The sequence below is a fragment of the Poecile atricapillus genome, chromosome 8 (assembly GCF_030490865.1).
Source record: "Poecile atricapillus isolate bPoeAtr1 chromosome 8, bPoeAtr1.hap1, whole genome shotgun sequence".
NCBI classification, from domain to species: domain Eukaryota; kingdom Metazoa; phylum Chordata; class Aves; order Passeriformes; family Paridae; genus Poecile; species Poecile atricapillus.
In genome coordinates this window covers 3,252,948-3,273,626 of record NC_081256.1, presented here as the reverse complement: position 1 = coordinate 3,273,626, position 20,679 = coordinate 3,252,948, and the positions used below count along the sequence as shown (strand labels likewise).

The 20,679-nt window shown below is 46.8% G+C and overlaps 1 protein-coding gene across 6 annotated transcripts in view; it reads left to right on the top strand.

Moving 5' to 3' along the window:
- The window catches only part of ST6GAL1 (ST6 beta-galactoside alpha-2,6-sialyltransferase 1), a 44,746-nt gene extending 25,049 nt beyond the window's left edge, over window positions 1-19,697 (top strand). For all 6 annotated transcript variants that reach the window (XM_058843571.1, XM_058843573.1, XM_058843574.1 and 3 more), the window contains 6 exons: window positions 4,315-4,435; window positions 5,544-6,207; window positions 9,721-9,818; window positions 14,604-14,705; window positions 15,908-16,082; window positions 18,271-19,697. In XM_058843571.1, coding sequence (XP_058699554.1) covers window positions 5,583-6,207; window positions 9,721-9,818; window positions 14,604-14,705; window positions 15,908-16,082; window positions 18,271-18,512 — 1,242 coding nt within the window. In that variant the 5' untranslated portion in view covers window positions 4,315-4,435; window positions 5,544-5,582 and the 3' untranslated portion in view covers window positions 18,513-19,697. The remainder of the gene's footprint in view (window positions 1-4,314; window positions 4,436-5,543; window positions 6,208-9,720; window positions 9,819-14,603; window positions 14,706-15,907; window positions 16,083-18,270) is intronic.
- Window positions 19,698-20,679: the final 982 nt, after the last annotated feature.

Here is a 20,679-nt window from a genome sequence, read left to right as displayed (position 1 = left end):
ATAGAAGAAAACTTCAGCTGAATGATTCTGATGTATGAATGGCAGGACCAAGGAGAGGTGTGCTAGACCACAGATCCACCAGTGGATGTGATTCCTGCATATCCTGTAATCCCCTGGGGTTATATCTCTCAAGTCATCATTTAAATTAAATTAAAGGTGTCATTGACATGGTTACATTTCAGAGGGACTCTGAATTGCTTCAGACTAGTAAGCATAATAAAATGAACACCTGTAGACTATGTAAGAACTAATGAAGAAGGCTCATCATGTGTTTGCAGAAGGGTCACATTTCAAATCTGTCTTTCCTCTTCTCTCATTTTCAGAAGGTCTTGAGCATGGAGAGAGGGAGACCTTGAATTTTCAAGGTTTTAGTGAGATTGCTCACCAGGAGCCTCAGAAGAAGCCAGCCTGAGGTGTTGTGGGATGAGACAGTTCCTGACTTGGATTAGTGGCTGCCTGGCAAGGGGAAAGCAAAGAGTCAGGTTTCACAACATCATAGAAGTCCCGCAGGGATTTTCTGGGATCCCCACTCTCGAATGCTGCCAAGGGCTCTGCAGCAGAGAAGAGGAAGGACTGAGCTCTGAGCTTGGCTGTTTTTGTCACCAGAGGGGCTGCTGGAACCAGGGGAAACCCTGAGCAGCTGCAGAGGAGTCTGGTGATCCTGGGTGGCTGGGTAGCACAGGGGCAAAGGAAACTTCTGCTAGCAGGAGTAAGAGAATGCTCTTTAGATGTATTTATTCCTGCACCAGGGGCAGCTTGCAAAATAACCTGAAGTCATTGCAGACTGTGTAGAGCTCAGGGCTCAGAAGTGGTCAGGAAGGGAAATAAAGGCAGGAAGTTTCACAAGGAGAATTAATCAGCCCCATTGTTGTGTTGCTGCTGGACCATGTGGCGTGAGCGTGTTCAGCAGGGGTGGCTGGTGTGCCTGCCTTGAGGGATGCTCACACTCTGCTGATGGTGCTGGAAGGTCGATCAGGAGCATCTGAAATATGGAAAAGCTGCTGTGTGAGGAGGAGTTGGAACGAGTGGGACAGAGCCTGGAAAAGCAGAGGGAGGAGGGGTTGTCTGTGCACTGTGTGCAGCTGCAGAGTTCATTGCCTCGAGCTGTTTGGGAGGTGTGAGTGCTTTCAAGAGCCAATTAAACAAATGTGCAGAGGATGGGCATTGGTGCAGCTGATGACACAACTTTTGGGAAGCTGTGTGCATTTCCTGGAAGAAATATCATCATACCTTTGTCCCTACTCGTGTGGTTGTCTGTGTGCTGGCTGTCAGGTGCTGTAGGAGACAGGTAAAGGCTGTTTGAGATGAGGATATTGTTAGCATTTTTAGGGTAAATCTGCTTTGGGATGTGGAAATCAGCATTGCTGAGTGTTCCCTGCCATGGCACTGCTGGATGCAGCTCCCTGGGCAGACAGCAGCCTCTGGGACACCAGAGGAGCAGGATTTTCATACTCCTGTGTTCTTTGCTGGTTAAGACCTGAGACAAGTGAGATAATTGGACAGTAAAGGTTAAGTATAAGAGTATGTGGACAGAATGTAATTCCCTGACTGCCTTGAAGATATCACATCCCTCACTTGTGTTCTCTGCACGGGATTAATTTACCCATGAAGGACTTGCTGTGTGCTGTACCCTACAGCTGTGTCAGGTTCTGGGTTTCAATAAGGCAGCTATTTGTTTAAGTATTTTTTCTAGGTATGGGGGATTTAATTTTTTTTTTGTCCTTTCTTTCCTCATACTCATAGCTGTCACTGTGTTTTGTGTATGTGGCAAGCTTCCAACACCTTTGGAAAAGTACCTTTGTACTGACCACTGCCAGACAGAAGTGCACACAAGGGGCCACTTGTGGGCTATCCTACTTTGCCAGGAAGAGCAGATGCTTTCCTTCTCCACAACAGTTTTGGTGGCAGAATGCTTAAGAGTGACCCCATCTTAGGGCACTGCTTGTGTAAATAAAATAAAATCCCATCCTATGATGTAGTAGTAATAATTAAGCTGAATTGCAAAGCATCCATGGTGAGCAGAAGGTATCTTGAAATGTTGTGGCTCTGCTAGAACATGTTTGCAGAACCTATTTTGCCAGCTTAAAAATCAAAGCAAATTAACTGTTCACATTGCAGCAGTGTGTACAGTCCAAGGTGGGGATAATTTGTGCAGAAGGTGAGTTTTCCAGGTACCTTTGAGTGGCCTCAAAAGGAGAGGAGTTGTTGTGACTTGCTGGGCATCCTGTGCTGTGCACTACCACAAGGAGTGTCCCAGCAGGAACTTGCAGAGCTGTAAAGTTGCCTCACTGTAATGAACCTGCCACCCTTCTAGATAATTCAAGTGTGAGAAGCAAAACTGATGGTTACTGAGATGTGCCTGCTATCACCTGCACCTGGAAACCCCTCAGGAGACCTTTTTAAGTCAAAGGAAGGGCAGAGTCCTGCAAAGAGCTCTGCTCTGCAGGGTGGTAGGCTCTGGGCACCTCTGACAGCACTGAGGCTGTGTCCTCCCTGCACAGAAGGTCTCAGTTGCATTTTCTGGAAGCCAGATCCTTGTCCCTTGTACAGGGAAATAGTGTGAATAAAAGGTTCACAGGCTGGGGGCTGTGGGCAGAGGGAGGTGTCTCAGAGGTCGGTAGGAAGAGCTGACACTGGACAGCTGTGTTTTGGTGTTCCTCTGGATTTGGAAAGCGTTGCTGTGTGTGTGGTTTGCCAGCAGAGCCCTGACAGTGTGGAGGCTGACTCAGCACTGCTCTCCCCATCAGTAAATGGCTTTGCAGGCAGCTGCCTTCATGTGGTGCTTTCTGTTCTCTGTGGCACTGGGCAGGCCCCCAGTGGGTTGTCCCAGCTGCAGAGGGGATGGCAGGAGGCAGCAGGGGCAGTCTGAGAGACCACAGCAGGAGAGGAACCATAAACAGTGGAGACCCTTACCCATCACAGAACAGAGCACAGAGGTGCCCTGCATCCCCTCCTGGTGCCCCCTCCTTGCATCCCCTCCTGGTGCCCCCTCCTTGCATCCCCTCCTGGTGCCCCCTCCTTGCATCCCCTCCTGGTGCCCCCCTCCTTGCATCCCCTCCTGGTGCCCCCCCCTTGCATCCCCTCCTGGTGCCCCCCTCCTTGCATCCCCTCCTGGTGCCCCCCCCTTGCATCCCCTCCTGGTGCCCCCCTCCTTGCATCCCCTCCTGGTGCCCCCCTCCTTGCATCCCCTCCTGGTGCCCCCTCCTTGCATCCCCTCCTGGTGCCCCCCTCCTTGCATCCCCTCCTGGTGCCCCCCCCTTGCATCCCCTCCTGGTGCCCCCCTCCTTGCATCCCCTCCTGGTGCCCCCCTCCTTGCATCCCCTCCTGGTGCCCCCCTCCTTGCATCCCCTCCTGGTGCCCCCCCCTTGCATCCCCTCCTGGTGCCCCCCCTCTCCACACTGCTGTACCTCTCCTGGTTCAAAAAGACTTCAGTGTGCCCTTCTAGTACATTTGTACTTCTGGAAATGAAAATTTGTACAGTTTGTCAAGGCAGGGCAAATAATTTCAATTATTGGAATTACTTGTGTTTCTTGCATCTTTTTGTTGTTGGTTAAGAACTGGAGGTAGAGCAATATTTGCTTTTTCATTGTGGAGTGCTCTAAAATAATTTTGTTGCTTAATAAAGTTAAAAAATAAGTTGTCAGCATTATGATGCTTTAATAATTCAGTATTTAGTCCTGGAAAGGGTAGAGTTTGTAATTTAGCTCATGTGGCATTGTATTGACTCAGACTTCTTGTAAAAGCAAGCTACTTTCTTGATTTCTCAGCTAATACTGTCAAATCTCCCTTTCTCTTGCTGCATTTCCTTGGCAGAGTGAAACTGTAAAGTCTAAAACACGTTTATCTATTTTGTGAAGACTTATGGATTAAGATACATTTTATAAAGCAGTCTTGTTCCAAAAAAGCAGGGAGTCTTCTCTGCAAGAGTGCCTGACTTACTCAAGGATAGGCAGCAAGATATTTCCCTAGGAAAAGTTAGCTTTTTCTTTCTTTTCCCCTGTTCGTTGTGTTGAGCACCAGCATCAGGTTATTTCCTTCACTGTATTATGTGTGTATCCAGTGAGCAGGCAGCCTGTGAGCTGCTGTCTGCTTTAGCTGAGAGCAGCTTTCAGATAAAGAAATGCCCATTTTGAGTGGGAATTTAGGCATTTTAAATGTTTATGTGGTGTTAATGTATTTGCTGCTGTCCTTCCAGGCCTTGGTAACAGCTTCTTTGGGACCACCAGGCTTATCTGAGGCAATACTTGCTCATCCCTAGAACTTTGAGGCTCTTCCTTAATAGGTTTTTCTTTTTTCCTTTTTTTTTATTTGCAGGTATTTCTTGAACTCTTCAGTACATCACAGAAGTGTTGTATTTGGGGATATCCTGCTTAAGCCCACGGAGGAAAATCTGCCAAAAATGACTTGAGTTGGAGAGCTGCTGCTTTATCCACAGGTAGTGTTTGTAGCTCAGTAACCTTTCTGCAGCCCAGTATTGCAGGGTTTGCTTTCAGCAGGTTGCTCAGTGAGGAAGTTGCTACTTGTGCCTCTCTGAGAATGATAGATCACTACCTGCATGTGTTTGTCTCCTGAGGACACCTGCAGTCTCCATACTGTTCCTGTGCTTTTGGACACATCTGGAGCAGCCATGCAGGGAAATGAGCAGCTGCTGTTCTGTCTTCTGTGCTCCTGTGTGCTGCTTGTGAGGTGTTTATGCACCAGTGTATGTTTTATACACCAGTTCCCTGTAAATCAGCCTAGTTTGAGCTGCTTTTTGGGCAGTCCTCCTGTTGGATTTCCCCTTTTATGGCATGATGGGAGCTGAAGGTATCTGCTAGTGTGAGGCAGTGCAAATGAAGACAGGCAGTGCTGTACAACAGTGTCTGGCTTTGCTTTCTCCAGAGGTAACTTACCTGGAATAATTGTTCATTCAGGTGCATTTAGGAGCCCAAATATGGCCCAAACTTTACTGGGGTTTAATTGGCTTCCAGCAGGTGTTCAGTGAGGTTTGATGTTGAGAGTGTACTCAGCCCACTGCAGACTTGGAGCACTTCCCTGGAAGGTCACCAAAGTACCAGGCTGGTGAAGCTCCTGGTGCTCAGGAACTCAGAACTTTTTTTCTCTCTCCAGTTCTATGCTTTATAATGTTCTTTATTAGCATTAAAGCCTGTGGTCAAGTAAAAACTCATTTCTGGAAGTGCATTTGTTGGCATTTGGATGTTGACTGTGAGGGATGGGAGATGAAGCAAAGCAATGTGGAGACTTACCCTGCCTGCTGGTATGATACTGGCAATGTTAAATTTGGCTGTCACTTGTGGAAAGGAGTAGAAATAAGGCTTGAGTGGCCTGACCATTACATAGCATGTGATGGCTGATAGCCAGCTCACATCTTTGTTTGGTGTTTGAGGTGGTAGACTTTGAAATGAGATGTTTAAACAGCCTGAAATTTTAGAATTACCCTGATGTTGTCTGTCTCCCCTCCCACTGCAGGCAGATCTCCATGACTTTACCTGTGTGTGTGTGCCTGTGCCTGCAGCCCTGACTGAGCTGTTTGTTTTTCCCAGGGCCAGCTTCCAGTGTCCCACCTGGATGCACTGTGCACTATGGTTCACATCAATGTGTTGAAAAAGTTCATGTGTGTTCTTGTGGTGATACTGATAGCACTGACAGTTTGCCTCTGGAGAGAAACAAGAAGAAGCTACTATGATCCTTTGAAGACCAGCAGTGATGATTTTCAGGGGCACAGGAGTTTGGAGAAATGGAACCTGGTTAAATCACAAGGCCTTTTCCATGAAGCTGCCGGTGAACTGGGGCAGGTATCCAAAATGTGGCTTGGTACCCAAAACAAAGTGAAAGGCATCACCTCTGAAGCAGCTGAAAAGTCCAAGAAAGCAGCCTTTGGGAAGGTATGGGATAAGGACAGCTCATCCAGAAATCTCATACCCAGGCTGCAGAAGGTCAGGAAAAACTACCTGGCCATGAACAAGTACAACGTGAGCTACAACGGAAAGAGGAACGCTAAGCTCAGCCCAGAGAAACTGCTCTGCCAGCTGCGGGACAGGGTCAATGTGACCATGATACAGAGGTCAGATGGTCCTTTTGGTACCTCTGAATGGCAGCAATACCTGCCAGGGAAAAGCCTCAGTGAAACAGTGGGACACTTGGGTCGCTGTGCTGTCGTGTCCTCAGCAGGGTCTCTGAAATCATCTCGCTTGGGACAAGAGATAGGTTGGTATCTTCCTGTTAGCATGAAGTCAAATATCATTTATAACTTGGGCTGAGTAGAAGTAACCTGCTGTCATGCTCTTACTGATAAGTCTCTTGTGGTCAAAAGGTGTTTAAAACAAGTTGAAATGTTAAACTTCTAAAGTCAGTAAATATTTCAGCCTAGCTGGAGATGGAAGTAATAGGTAGCTCTATTCTAGCAAGTCCTTTTGATTTTTGTGGTCCTGTTGGCATCATGAAGAAGGTTACATGAGTATTGGATACCAGAGAGTAGTCTTGGTTCCTCAAGTGTTTGTTTCTTGAGGGAGCTTGGGGTGGTTGTGTAATGCTTATTGCACAGTCAGAAAAAAAATTCATACAGGAAGACATTTTCAAGGAAGAAATTTAAAGAAAATGCTAAAGGGGAGAAAAAAAAAAAACCCTGGACATAGCCCTGAGCAGTCAGTGTTGAGCAGATGGCTGGGCACAGACAATCTTCAGAGGTATCTTCCAGCCTCAGTGGTTCTGGAATTCTTGCTCAAGGCTTTCCAAAAGTGGCACTGCCTCATTCTGAGCCATCAGGCAGCTGACTGAGTTTGAGTGCCCCACAAGACCATCAAAAGACTATAGAGGTTTATCTCTTTGGGCAAGGTTTGGTGATGCTTTGCAGTCTCATCTGACCACATTTACCTGAGAATAATGCATTAATTAATAACTGCTGAAGCTTTGGTCTTTTACTGTGGATTATAAAGAGGTGTGTTTTGATGCCAAAGTGTTTTGTGTCTTTGCAAAAGCAGCATGCTGGGGAAACCAGATCTCTGGTCTTCAACTGAGGATTTTGTACCAGGCATAAATTCTCCAGAGCCTGCAGCTCCCTCAACTTGCTTCATTTTTTGGTGTCTGGAGCTCAGTTAAGGTTCATGCTTTGCTGAAATGTAGCTTCACTGAAGAACTTTTAAAGTCTGGGAGTTTCCTCTCAAGTGGAAGTTGTTTGCAGGCTTTGTTGTATTCATAAGTTGTCTGTTGGATCAGATCCCTTTGGCCTGCACTAAGCTGTAAGTAGCCTTCATCTTCTGAAGCAGGTAGATGGATAGATTTTAATGCATCATTCATGGACAACTTTGGCAGAGCCTTCACAATCATAATCCCTCGTGGGAGATAGTGTTCAGTTCTTGCTCAGAAGTTCTCCCCCAAACTCCTCTGTGTCCACATGGCAGGTGAGCAGGAGCTAGAGTGAGGCTGAGCAGTTGGAATGTGTTTAAATGCTATGAAATATGCAATGAACAACAGCATTGCCTCCTGGTACAAATTGCAGGTGGGAGTTGGTTGATTAAATGTTTCTGCCTCTTAGGAGTGTTTGAAGTGAGATGGGTCAAGACTTGGGAAGCCAGTTCTTACTTTTCCTTCTAGTACTTGACTCAGCTTGTTTGGATGCCTCTTGGAGTTCAGAGCTAAAGGTTTGCCCAGAAGTGACCTTGTGATGAACAGCCTCCCCAGCTCAGCTGGCTGGTGCCCAGGGGTCTGTGTTAGGCTCCAGCACTGCTGCCAGTGTCTGTTCCTCTGGAAGGAGACCCTCACAGGAGTGGGAGGTGATGTTCTGCAGTGGTGGAATGCAGCCCCTGCTCTCTGGATTGGATATGGGAGCAGCCAAGTGGGATGGGCTGTGCTTTGGCTCCTGCACAGATGTCAGACAGGCAAAGCCCTCTCTTTGTTCCCACAGCCGCTGTCTGAGCCCTCCCCTGACTGAAGCACTGGTTTGTTCCAGATCACAAGGGATGGATGCTGGGGAGGTCACTGTGTAGTGTGCCTGAGGCAAATGCCATTAACCCCTGCTGGTGTCCCTGCCCTGTGTTTCTCCTGCCTTGGTGACAAACTTTCACCTTTCTGCTCAATCACTTAACTCTGTTGGTGCTTCTGCAGAGTGTGAGCACTTGCAGCCTTGAGCTGGGCAGGGTGAGTATTAAGGATTCAGGAGCATTCCGTGTATTTCTGTAGGTTTTTCCCCACTTTTTCCATGTAGGAAATGTGATGTTGTTGGAGGAAGTTGTTGACAAGGTACTAAATCTTAAAAGATTAAAATGAAGTACTTGTGTAAATGAGCACAATGGATTGCTGAGTTACTGTTCCATGAAATATTTGTTCCATGTAATCATGTTAAGCTATCAAATGAGCAATTAGGTAAAGTAAGGGAGGCTGGCAAAGCAGCACAGGGTTGTAAACAACCACCTTTTCCTGGGCTCTTGGTATTACTGAAGGCTATGAATTGTCCCTGAAAAATCTGATGTGAGAGATATCAAGTGTAGCACAACCCCCTGGAGAGAGTGAGCCAGCTACTCTGCCTGAGCAGTCACTGAACACCCTTTTAATGTGCAGCCTTGGGGAATATTAATGCTTGGTGTCTGAGTGAAGTTGTATTTGGGGAAATCACAACCTTCTATTGCATCAGTGCAAGGTAGGATGTGGAGCTAAGGGTCTGTAGTGGTAACCACAGAGCCTCTTCTCAGCATGGAGACACTTTTTTCCAGAAACATCACCTTTCTTGGTTTTGGATGGTGCTTTGGAAGGGAGCCCCACTTGTTGGGGAGAATAAAATAGCTGAGAAATCAGTCTTTGCTGCTAGGGATTACTGATCCTCCAGCATTGCTTGTTAGAGCACTCCCATTTTCAAGAAAATTATCTCAAAAAGACGCAGTTCTGGACCAGATGGGTCCTTCTGCCCTGGAACTTGGCAATTCCCACAGACCCTGACTGCAGGTGCTGTGTCACAGTTGTGCCCTCAGTGTGAATGCAGGAAAGATGACCCTGCTTCTCTAACTCAGCCCTTCTGATCACTGGGGAGGTTTCTTATCCAAATGCAGCCACAAGGCAGGGGCAAGGCTGGGTGTCAGGCACAGCTGCCCTGCATGCCACAGCAGCAGGCAGACTCCAGGACATTACAGTGGCCTGGCTGGCTGTGCCAAGGCAGAGGAGGGTGCTGGAGGAGTGCTGTGCGATCTTAAGAGATGATTCCAGCAGAGGAAAATGCAGTGAATCCCAAGGCATGTAAGAAGCTGTGTCTGTTGAAGGCACAGCAGTGGGTTTGTTTCTGTGGGAGGCATGCTGGCAGGCTGAGGTCACTGTGGTTGGTGTACATGTTTCTGGAGCTGGTCAGCCTCCAGGCTGCAAGAGAGGATGCTGGCTTGCCACTGCTTCCTGGTTTCTTAGTTTGCAGCCAGCCATGTGGTAAATGAATTGTGTATTGGTCTATCTCCTGGTAAAGTGTTTGGAAGGAGGAAGAGGGAGAACAAATACTGGGGTTGTACTCTCAATCTGGCAGTGAGTTTGTAGTTTTAAAGAGCAGGTTTTAAAAAGTATATTGGTCATGAAGTTTGAGCCATTCCTTCCTCAAAGAATCTGACTTGCTGCTTCTAGATGTTAGGCTGAAAGCCAGGGATTAGCCAGATTATATTAGAAGTGCAGGTGAATAATGTCCCTTGTTTCTGGTATCACTCAAACCCAGTTGCTGGCTCACAGGTTTTCCCTCTGTTTGGCTTTCAGACAGCCACGACGCCGTCTTGCGATTCAATGGGGCTCCTGTCAGGGGCTTTCAAGATGATGTGGGGCAAAAGACAACAATTCGTCTTGTGAATTCCCAGGTAGGTCTGAGGAATGTGCACCAAGCATGCCAGAGCTGCACTGCCTGGGAGCTGGGAAGAACAGGGCTGTCCATCTGATTTCTCCTGTCCTTAGCACATTTCTATAGGATGGGGATGTCTCTCCTTGGATTGGGGACCGTTGGTAAATCCAAGGTAGCTGGAGTGACACTGGCACACACCTGCAAACCTGCAGTAGCCTGCTTGTGATTTACAGCAGGCACAAGGTAATTTGTGTTTTATCTTTGCTCAAAGGCTCTGTGTAGGCACAGGAGGGCCAGCTCTGTGCTGCTGCTGTGCCTTTGGAGAGAGAGGCAAGAATCAGCCACTGCAGGTCAGCAAGGAGGGGTGTGCCAAGAGATGAGCTGTGCCTGCCCCAGAGATGGGGATGAAGAATGAAGGACCTTTATTTGACTTTCAATAAAAGAACAGTGTTTCTTTACTGCCCAGCAGTGTTGCACTCTGTAGATAACACATTAACCAGGGCTGCTACATGGCTGAAGACATTTAACAAAAGACCCACCTTTAAAGCTGGAGCCTGTGCCCAGCCAGGAGAGGGATGGGATCTGGTGGCTCCAGGACCTCATTGCAGAGAATGGCAAAAAGTGTCTTCAATGCAAGGCCTTGCTTACAGGGTTCGATCCTCCCTGCCTCTGAGAGCTCTTTGTAGGTATCAAGGTGTCCCTTTGCTGATTCCCTTTGGCAGCAGCAGGCTGTGGAGCAAACTCTCAGGGGTAGAACCATGTATCACAGGGCATTAGCAGAGTCAGTCTGCCACTTGTCCAGCAATAGACCCTTGCTCTTGTAGGCACATCTCAGAGCTTTTGCACCTTTCCTCCACAGACCTGTTATCCTTCATGGTTGTCCTTTTTGGGGGGAGAAATCTTCAAGTGTAGACATGGCAGAGAAAAGGGGAAATCACAGTAGGATGTGTTGGTGAGAGAATGGAGGAGGACCAAACAGGCCAGGAGTCATTAGGTTAAGAGACCTGGTGCAGCATTGCAGCACTGAGTACAAGAATCTCCTCACCCCACAAGAGGGAGGAGGAGGCTTTGGGCACATGAAGGCTGAGGAACTGAGTGAGGGAGAGATGAATGGCTGAAGTTGTAGCTTTTGTAATCCCAAACCAAAAAGGCAGTTTCTTTTCCTTACCCCAAAGCTAAGATTTGTAGGTCTGGAGTTTTGTCACCTGCCCCTGTGTGAGGAGTGCATGGATGCTGCTGTGTAACGAGGTCTGAAGTTCCTCAGAACAGCAACAGGAGTTTGACCATCCTCTTCAAAGGCAAGAAGACACAGAACTAATGTGTAACCAGTTTGCCTAGTTCATTTTGTGTGTCTTTTAAAGGATATTCTTGCTCCTTGTGTGAATGCTGTTTCTGCCCTTGGGTCCCTCTTCCCTTGCTGCCATGCTCTTTGCTGTTGCTGCATCTCAACTCCCCTGCATGAAACCCCCAGTCAGAAGGGTGACAGTTTGTCCTTTCTGAGCCAGTAGGGTTTGAACAGACAGATTGGCTGCTGACTTCTGTGCCCTGTTTGAAATCTTTCTTTTTTTTAATCTTTCCTGTCTCTGTGTATTTTTCTGATGTCAGATAGGTGTTATCACTTAAACAAACTTTCTCTGGAGGATGTGCTCATGGCCAGGCTTACAGTGATATGAAAATACGTGCATGACCCATGTGCTGTCAGTGTTATCTGCACAGGGAGGAGGGTAACTGTGTGGCTGTGATAGGACTCTCCATGTGGATTCACCTACTTTGGACCAAATGTAGTTACAGCCATGTCATTACAGTGCTTCTGCCCTCCATTCAGCCTGCAGTCACGGCTCATGCTCCTTCTGAATGGAGACCCCACCTTAGAAAACTTCAGTTACAGGGAGAATAATATTGCTGCAGTTTTTAGGGGCTAAAGTTAACTCAAAAGGCAGCATGGATCTGGCTGCTGAACAGGGGGAAAGTTTTTCTGTGTTTATAGTGCAGGAGTCTCATCTCAGCAGCTGTGACTGCAGTCCCTGTTAACTTCAGAGACCACTGGATGGGAGGCCTGGTTTTCTTACCCATTTTCATTTGCACTTTGAGTGGTTCAGTGGTATTCTGGTCTTGGTGACATCATTTAAACCTTCTTGTTAGTAGGGTGGCCTGATCACGTTCTCTTTTTAGCTCACTGCAGGAGCTGTGCCTTATCTTGCCTTGCTCAGAGCTCTTACAGGCATCAGGTACTGGACAAGCTGTCATTTGTTCTTGTTCTGGGCTGGCTTTTCTTGTAACTGGGAAAAGGAATGGGTTTGGGGCTTGGCTGCTGTTATTTTGTCTCTTACTGCTGATCAGTCCTCAGTCCACTGCCAGAGTGAAAGAAATGGGATCTCCTGAATCTGATATGTGAAAGCTGGTCTGTATTGAGTAATATCCCTTTGGCACACATGGCCAGTGGCTCTGAGTTTCTTAATAATTATTTTAGGATCCTTTTCTGTGATTTGCTGGCCAGTCTCTAGGACATACGTGGGGTGGATGGTTTGAACAGTGGAGTATCTTGTACATCTGTGCACACAGAAAGATTTACAGACTGGTACTGACAGGAAGGCAAGAAATTTGGGACCTCCAGACCTGAGGATATGCTTGTAGGTCCACAAGCCTGGTAGTTATTCTAAATAAAGAATTTATTTAATGTTGCCTCATTTATTTTCTCAGGCCTTGACTGGTTCATCAGTACTGCTGCTTTTTTAATGGCATGTTTTCCTGCAGTCTGACTCAAGGCATTGGTTTGCCCTGGGAAAGCAGTCACATCTTGCAAAAAGAAGGGCTGAAGTGTGAGGGGAGTGCCAAGGTCATGCTGGAGGCCAGAGCTCCTTTCTGCAGAGCTGACCATGGCCAGAGTACCTCATTCCTCCCAGCCCTTGCTTCCAGTTCTACTGGGCTGGCTTCTTGCTGTCACAGAGAGCACTCTCTGCTCTGGCTGCCTTTGCTGTTATTGGCACTAACAGTGTGCAGAGAGGAAGAGAGAGGAGATAGCACATCAGTGGAATGGAGGAAGGCTGTGGTGGGAAGGGAGAGCATGTTTAGATTCCAGGACATTGACTGCTGCTAGCAGGAAAGAAGGAAATCTTTGTGATATGGCAAATAAATGTACTAAAAGGGTAGGGGCTGTATTAATAAGATATTGTTACACTGTGAACTGGCTAAAGAAGAAATCAGAAAACCAATAGATCAGTTAACTAATTGAATGAAAAATGTGGGCAAGACAAGTCAGTCATGTAGTAATTTAATTGAATTTTACTACTTAGAAGAATCAGGTGTTATTAAACAACAAATGGACAGTAAAGGTAAATGGGGAGCCAGATTCCTTCAGCAGACAGGTTAAGTGACTGACAGCTCACAGGCTGTGCCAGGAGCCATCTCTGCTGTGGGAGGACACAGCAAACAGTGGCTGTGCAGGTGCTCCCACCTGGTTTCTTGTCTGTTTGCCTTTGTGTCTGTCACAGCTCTCTTGGGGTTTGTGTGCTTCTGCCAACTGGCATGGCTGCAGAAACAATGGAATGAAAATGTAGTGCACGTGCTCTTTGCCATGTTCCTGCCCCTTTGCAGTGCTCCATCCCACTTGTGCTCAGCTGAGGGCATGGCTGGTGCCAGCTGCTGTGCCCTCCTTTGCCTCTGGTGTCCACAGGCTGCAGGCAGATATTCACACCTGCAGCACTGCACACTCCAGCTGTCAGTGGCCTAAATATTTCAGCTGCTGTAAGGAAATGAAACCAGGCAGTGCACGTGGTCAAGGCCTAATCCCATAGAGGTAACAACAGATGTGAGGAAACTCTTCTTGCTTTTGGAATAATTCCCATCTGGGCTGGCTGCAGTATCCTTTTGCTCTGGTTATGGAGACAGCCATGCAGGCAGCCAGGATGCTCAAGGACTAATTGGATAAATCATAATTAGATCTGTGGAGAAAATCAGGACAAATGGAAGCTGATATTTATGACTATGATTTATGATTACATTGTTTATGAGCCGTGCCTGTAGAGGTTATGGCTTTGGGTGGGGAGGACAGAAGATTAATTGCTTGATTAGGATGGTTTTCTTTCTGCTGCAGACCTGAGTTACCCTTGGGTGTCCCAAGCAGTGGTGGTTATGTCCAGAGTATAGAGAGAACTCTGTTTGAAGCTTTCCTTCTCATTTCTGCTCTCAGAAGATTCAAACCTCCCCTGCCTGAGCTGTCCCCTCCCTGCTCTACAGAGGCCATGGGGGCTTGGCACAAGGTGGAATTGACTGGGGATGTTGTAGTCTCTCCTCTCTTGCACTGATGGTCTCAGTAGGCTGAGCACTGGCTGCCAGGGTTCCTGTTGCTGAGGAGAAGTCATGAACCTACCTGCAGGCCTGGATTTTGGGTTAAATGAAGGTTCTTGATAAAGGCAGCAGTGTGTTTGCATTAGGCTCTGCCTGGACTGTCCTGGTGACTGCTGGCAGCAGCTGCTGTTCCCTCCTGCTCCTGGTATGGTGGTGATAGGATCCTCACCCAGGCTGGGTCACTCTGAGGCTCCTGTCCTTAGTTTGTTACTGCAGATGGATAGAAAACCTTGCAAATGCTTTTCTTGTGACTCTCCACAAAGTCCTTTTCTACTAGGTAGGACTGGCCTGGGTGCTGGAAGGGCATTGCTGGGGCTGTGTCCTTGCTGCACACAGTGTGCCATGCTCAGTAACCAGCACTGGGGTGGCTCTGGCTGTTTTCAGGTGTTTTATTGCTTGGCTGCCTGCTAATTCTGATAGCATACTGCATATCATTTATCTGTTGTTGTTTTCCAAGCTTGTAACTGTTGAAGAGCAGCAGTTCCTGAGGGAACCACTATATAACACTGGAATCTTAATTGTCTGGGATCCAGCACCATATCATGCAGAAATTCGTGAGGTAAGGCTGAGTTTTTTGTCAATAAAAGCAGATTCCCATGCTTTGAAGTGCTTCTGTTAAGCCACTTCCTCCTGATGTGGGCAATCACTCATTCTAAAGCCATTCTTGTTCACTGTTTTGTTTTGTGGATGTAACTGTGTGTACTTCTGGAGTATCCCATGCATGAGTAAGAAAACACCAGCCTGCTTCTGATGCCTGTAAAGGCCCTCAGGCCAAGGATAATGGATCACCACCTTTCCTTTCCCATGGGCTGATGTCACAGGGAGGAGCTCACTGCTGGCTGCAGCAGTTGTCTCATTATAGGATGATTTCCTCTCTCTGACAGTTGATCTAAGATTTGCTGATGGTTGATGCTTGGATATTTCAAGCACCAGGCAGCCATGGGATATACTTGATGCATTATGAATGGATTGGGAAACTCTCTGAAGATCTGTGTCAGCTTTCACATGTGGGTGTGCAATCCCTCTAGCAATTAACTTTTGATTTTGGGTACAAAAAAGCATTGTTGGATATGTGATGAGCTCTGAAGGCTCACAGTGAAAGCAGGTAGGAGTGAATAGTCCATTCTTTACTTTTATTTTAAGCTCTGGCTGTAACTGAGGTTCCTTTCTTTGGCCTGCATTTCCTATTTTCTCCTTGATGTTTATTTCTGTACTTGGTCCCAGGGCCTCAGGAGGCATAAGGGGCTATGGACAGCATGTTTAAGAGTCAGTAAAACCAGGATGGGGTACTTACAGCATAGGGGGAAAAAAAAAGTCTCTGAATAATTTTAGGAAAATATAAACCATTCCTTTGTTTTTACTGAAAGGGGAAATTTAAGGATGCAAATCAGCTCAGTCTGGTTCAGGAGGCTGAGCTGGGAACACTTGCCTGCAGAATAGGATGCTTGGTATTGCAATGTGGAGAAGGATCTGGTTCTGAAAGATTGAAGGCAGAATTCTCAACATCATCTGGTCTTGGGGAGTGCAGAATGAAATTACAAAAGATGCTGATCCCATTCAATGGTCCTTCATTGAGATTTGGGGTTTCCCTGCTCTGTTTACTGGGTCAGCTCACCAGTGACCCAAGGGGACAGTGAGTGAGGGTGTGCAGCAGGATCTCCTTCCCCAGCAGCAGCAGGTTCTCACTCATCCTTGTTTCCTGTTGGCTAAAGTAAAGTGGGCCAGAAATAAAGAATCTGACCTCCTGTTTCTGTTTTGCAGTGGTACAGAAAACCAGATTACAACTTCTTTGAAAGCTATAAGGCATATCGTAGAGCGCATCCAGAGCAGCCCTTCTATATCCTGAATCCCAAAATGCAGTGGCAGCTCTGGGATATTCTGCAGGAGAATTCCCTGGAGCATATTCAGCCTAATCCACCATCATCAGGAATGCTTGGTAAGATAATGCTTGGGAAGATAATTGCCCTCTAAACTTCTGGTACTTCTGGTTCAGTTTGCAGGCAAGAGCTCTCCAAGATGCCTTTTTTCAAAGACAACTACAAATTTATGGTGCTTATCAGAATTGTTTTTACAGTGTTTGTCTTGTGCCAAAACTTAAGCTTCCTGTCTTCAGAGCAGCAGCTCAGTTGTATTAAAGTAAGTGGTTTGCAGCACTCCCCTGAAACAGCAGTCACAAACATGGCCCAGTTCCAGGTGGAAACAGGAGAGCAGACTGCATCACTGCGGTGGTCTCTAGGATTTGTAGCTTCTAGTACCAGAGCAGTTCCCACAGGGTGTGAGAGGAAGGATGTGTCTCCTGCAGGCTCAGATCTGGTCAGGCAAATAAATCTGATTACTGTAAATGAATTCTAAACATGTGCCTTTTTCGTTTCCCTATATTATGTGTATGAGAATATATACACACACACACATACATATTTATATATAAAGACTTACTGGAGGTCTGTGTAAGGTCAGACTGAATAGTTGCTGAAAAGGTCAGTGATATGCCCTCCTCCCTCCTCAGCAAAGGAGCTTCTCCTTACATTCTGCTGTTGCAAAGGTTTTCCTGCTTAGTGGAAAGCAGCTCTTGTGAGCAGCTGAATAAAAAAGAGTGAACCTCTGGGGAAGCTGCCATGTATTTGAAATCACAGCATAGATGTAGAGTCTTGTTTGCCATGAATGTCCAACTGCTGTGCTTCCACCCTTTGTCTGCTCCCACCTCTGCTCCATCACTGCTGGGGCAGAGGCACTTTCTGTCTCTGTGTGAACAGAGTTGTTTCATTATTTGCCAGGCCCAGCACCTGTTAAATCATTGTTTGGATATGTGTGGAGCAGCTGTATAACAGCAAAGTCAATGACTTCAGCAGAATTGTTAACTGGAGTTGCACATGTCAGACAGCAGTTCCTCCGGGGCTTAACTTTGGGCCAAGTCACCTCGCCAAATTTTTGCTTTGTTAAACAAATCACCTTGGCAAATTCAAGGGCATAGATGAGCTCCAGTTTCCAGCTCTGTGTTCCCTGGAAGTGTGATCAAAAATTTTCATTTGAAAAGGTGGATGAAAACATATTTAAAATATACTTTAGATTCTTTTAATGTCTTAAAGTTCTCTGGTTGTGCATGGTCCGTGGTGCCTCAGACCCTGCATGAATTTTCTGTGGTGTTGCACATCGATTCAGTGTCTCTGGTATATTCTTGCTGTTTCTTGCACTTAGAAGAAAAGCAGCCAGTAGCTATGGCTGCTGTGGCTGTGCCCAGCACTGACTGGTGTGATGTCCTCGGGTGAGGAGACACAGGAGGGCAGCACTGCTCTGCTCCAGGGATCTGAAGAGCAGAGTGTGCTCAGTCTCCCTGAGCATCTCCCAGCACAGGCCCTTTCATGTTCCCTGTGCTCACATCTGGGACAAATGCAAAGGTCTCATCTCTGCTTATCCAGGCAGGTTTGGGATGGGCTCTTTGGATCAGCTCATTGCAGTGCATGCTTGGTAGACACCCAAGTTTCCATGAAGGTCACAGCTAATGGTAGCACTCTTAAAAATTGTCCTTTTGGCATGGTTGTCAGTGTAAACAACCTGCTGAAATCACATCGATCGTGCACTTGGCAAGGGAGGGCTTCAGAAAAGAGCCCAGTCTGGCCAGACTTGTTTTCTGCCCCTCTGCTCTGAATGTTAATAAAGGAAACCCCCTTAGAGCTGCCTGCTCTAAGGTAATTTTAATATGAGAGGTCTTTGTATTCCTTTCTTTGGCCTGCATTTCCTATTTTCTCACTGATGTTTATTTCTGTACTTGGTCCTAGGGCTTCAGGAGGCATAAGGGGCTATGGACAGCATGTTTAAGAGTCAGTAAAACCAGTCTTTTTGTTATAAAAAACCATGTATAACAGCATATATACCAATTTGGATTTTGGATTTTAGTTAAAAAGTTAAACGTAATGTTTCTGAAAAGTACTACAAAAGCTGAATAGCAACTTGCTGAATCTGTGGTGTTGTATTTTTCTTTCCTAGCAAAACTGCACTCTAAAAATCCTAACAAATTTAAGCATATACCAAGCAAATTCTTGTTACAAATGGCTGCCTGTCCCTCTGGAATGTTTAATCCTGTCTCTGGTGTGACATGGGGGTGTCTGCTCTCTGTCCCTCCCCAGGCATCGTGCTCATGATGACGCTGTGTGACCAAGTGGACGTGTACGAATTTCTCCCTTCCAAGCGGCAGACGGACATTTGCCACTATTACCAGAAGTTCCACGACCATGCCTGCACCATGGGAGCTTACCACCCCCTCCTGTTTGAGAAGAACTTGGTGAAGCACATGAACCAGGGCACAGATGAGGACATCTACACTCATGGGAAAGTCACCCTGCCTGGCTTCCAAAAAGTGCATTGCTAGATTGGTTTTACTGTGTTCAGTTTTCCTTGACTTTCAAAGCACTTTTTTAATCAGGGTTGTCAGATTTGTTAGGTCTAAGCACTGGTGTGTTTTGACAGCTCTTCCATGAGCAAGGCTTGCTCTTAGGACTTTGTTGACCAGCTCTGAGCTGCAAGGCTCACTGTGGTACAGCCACTCAGCTGCAATAAATGGACTCCAGTGGAGCCAGGCTCTCGCAGCACGTGGGTACCTCTGGCTTCATCTCAGCCAGTGATGCTGTAGGGGAGGCACAGGAGAGGCTTTCTAAGCAGAGATTGCACAAGTCAGGATCATACAATGAACACAGTTTGGTTTGTTTCAAAGGGATTGTGACAGCCAAAAACCTGGGCCATTGGGAAACATGAAAAACATTTAGAATTTGTTCCCATAGTCAGGAGCTCTTCAGAGTAGGGCTAATTTATGGAAATGCTGTCAAGATGTGTAATGATAAGCTAAACTTCTAGTCCAAAACATTTGATTTTATAAACAGTCTGTGAACTTCCTTCCAAATTGTAAGACTTCTGAAACCACTCAGGTGACATTTTTGGCAAAGGAAGAGGAAAGCAATTCATAATTTGGTGAATCTTGCAAGACTTTCTAATATTTTTACCTTTTTTTTATAATTTAAAATAAATTTTAGTAATCATTTCCTTTTCCAGTGCAGAAGAATCCTTATCAGGAAGGTTTTGGGAAGGTGCTCCAAGGCACAAATGGGAAAACTCACTGGAAGTTGGTGCCTTTTTCCAGCTCTCTGCTGCTCTACCTTTGCAATTGTTGATGAATTATTTGCTGTACCCATTCACACAAACATCACAGAGCTGCTGCTAGATGAGTTCCAGCCCTCTGCAAGCCAAGAGAGGGGATCTCTCGACTGCTGTGTGCTTTTCTGCATAGGTGGGGGGAGCAGGTTTGCCAATTCCATGCTTCATGAGTGGTGGGGAGGGAGAGCATGCTCTGCTTCTCGTGCTGAAACACAGGCAGAGCTGGGAAGGGCAGCATCTTCCTGCTGCAGGGGCTCCTGTGGCAGCATGCTGGGAGGGGTAGCTCTGCAATCTCAGTGTGTTGGTGAGAACACCTTCCCTGTCTTCTGTACTCGTGTGTTCCATGAGGTCTGGGAAGAAATCTTTCTCCTGTTTTGAATAAATCCTGTGGAGTCATTGGCCTGGCTTTGGTGAATGGTAAATGTCTTGTCCCCATGGCCCTGGGGGTTTGTGGCAGCCTTGCACCACTGCTGGCACAGCTGGTCCCTGCTCGCTCCAGGGAGCCCTCAGCTCCTGTCCTGCTGCTCCTCCAGCACAGGGGCTGCCTTTCAGCACATCCAGCTCTTGGGATGGATTGGATCTGTCAGTGTTTACCAGTTACACACAGGGAAAAAGATCCAGCTCCTTGCACCACATTCCACTAGGCCAGGGATGCAGCTTGGAAAGCATTCCTTTTCACTGCCAGGGGAGGAGGGAGCTTACAGAGGAAAAGCCATGAGGGGTTGCTTGGGACAGCCACAGTAATCCTCTCCCCATCTCTGCTCTTGGGTTCTGACAGCCCTATCTCTGTTCCTTGGATCAGGAGGAGGTATCTGCCACAGCAATTTGTCTTCTTTTACTGTGTATTTAGTTGAGATTCAAATAGCTTCTGACTTTTTTCCTAGGCTGTTTCATGTGTTAATTCTTGCAACATTATTTCCCACCAACTCCTCCACTGTGGAGACCAACCCAGCCATCCTCCCTGGCTCAGGCTGTGTAATGGGTGGATGGGATGTGGGTCCTGGGGAGCCAGCACAGGCTGCCTGCTGCTCACCTGGGCTCCCAAACCCACCTGCTCCCTGCAGGGCTCCTACAAGGAGACAAAATATCAAACAGATTCCCCAGATCTCTCAGAACCCTCAGTTACTTAGTGGCAATAGTCTTGCACTGAGCATGGAATTTCAAATGTTATGCTAACAGTTTTAGCTACATCCAGCATGTGATTCATTTACAGTCTAAACGGTTTTACAGGATTTATGACAGAGCTTAAAATAAGCCAGTGCTAACCCTTTTTCCTTCTTTTCTCTGCCTAGGTCAAAATCTAATATAAAGTACAAGTGATGACAAATCTGGTATTTAGAAGAGCCAGGTGTAAGTGGGCAGTAATAGCTAGATTGTAACCAAAGTCT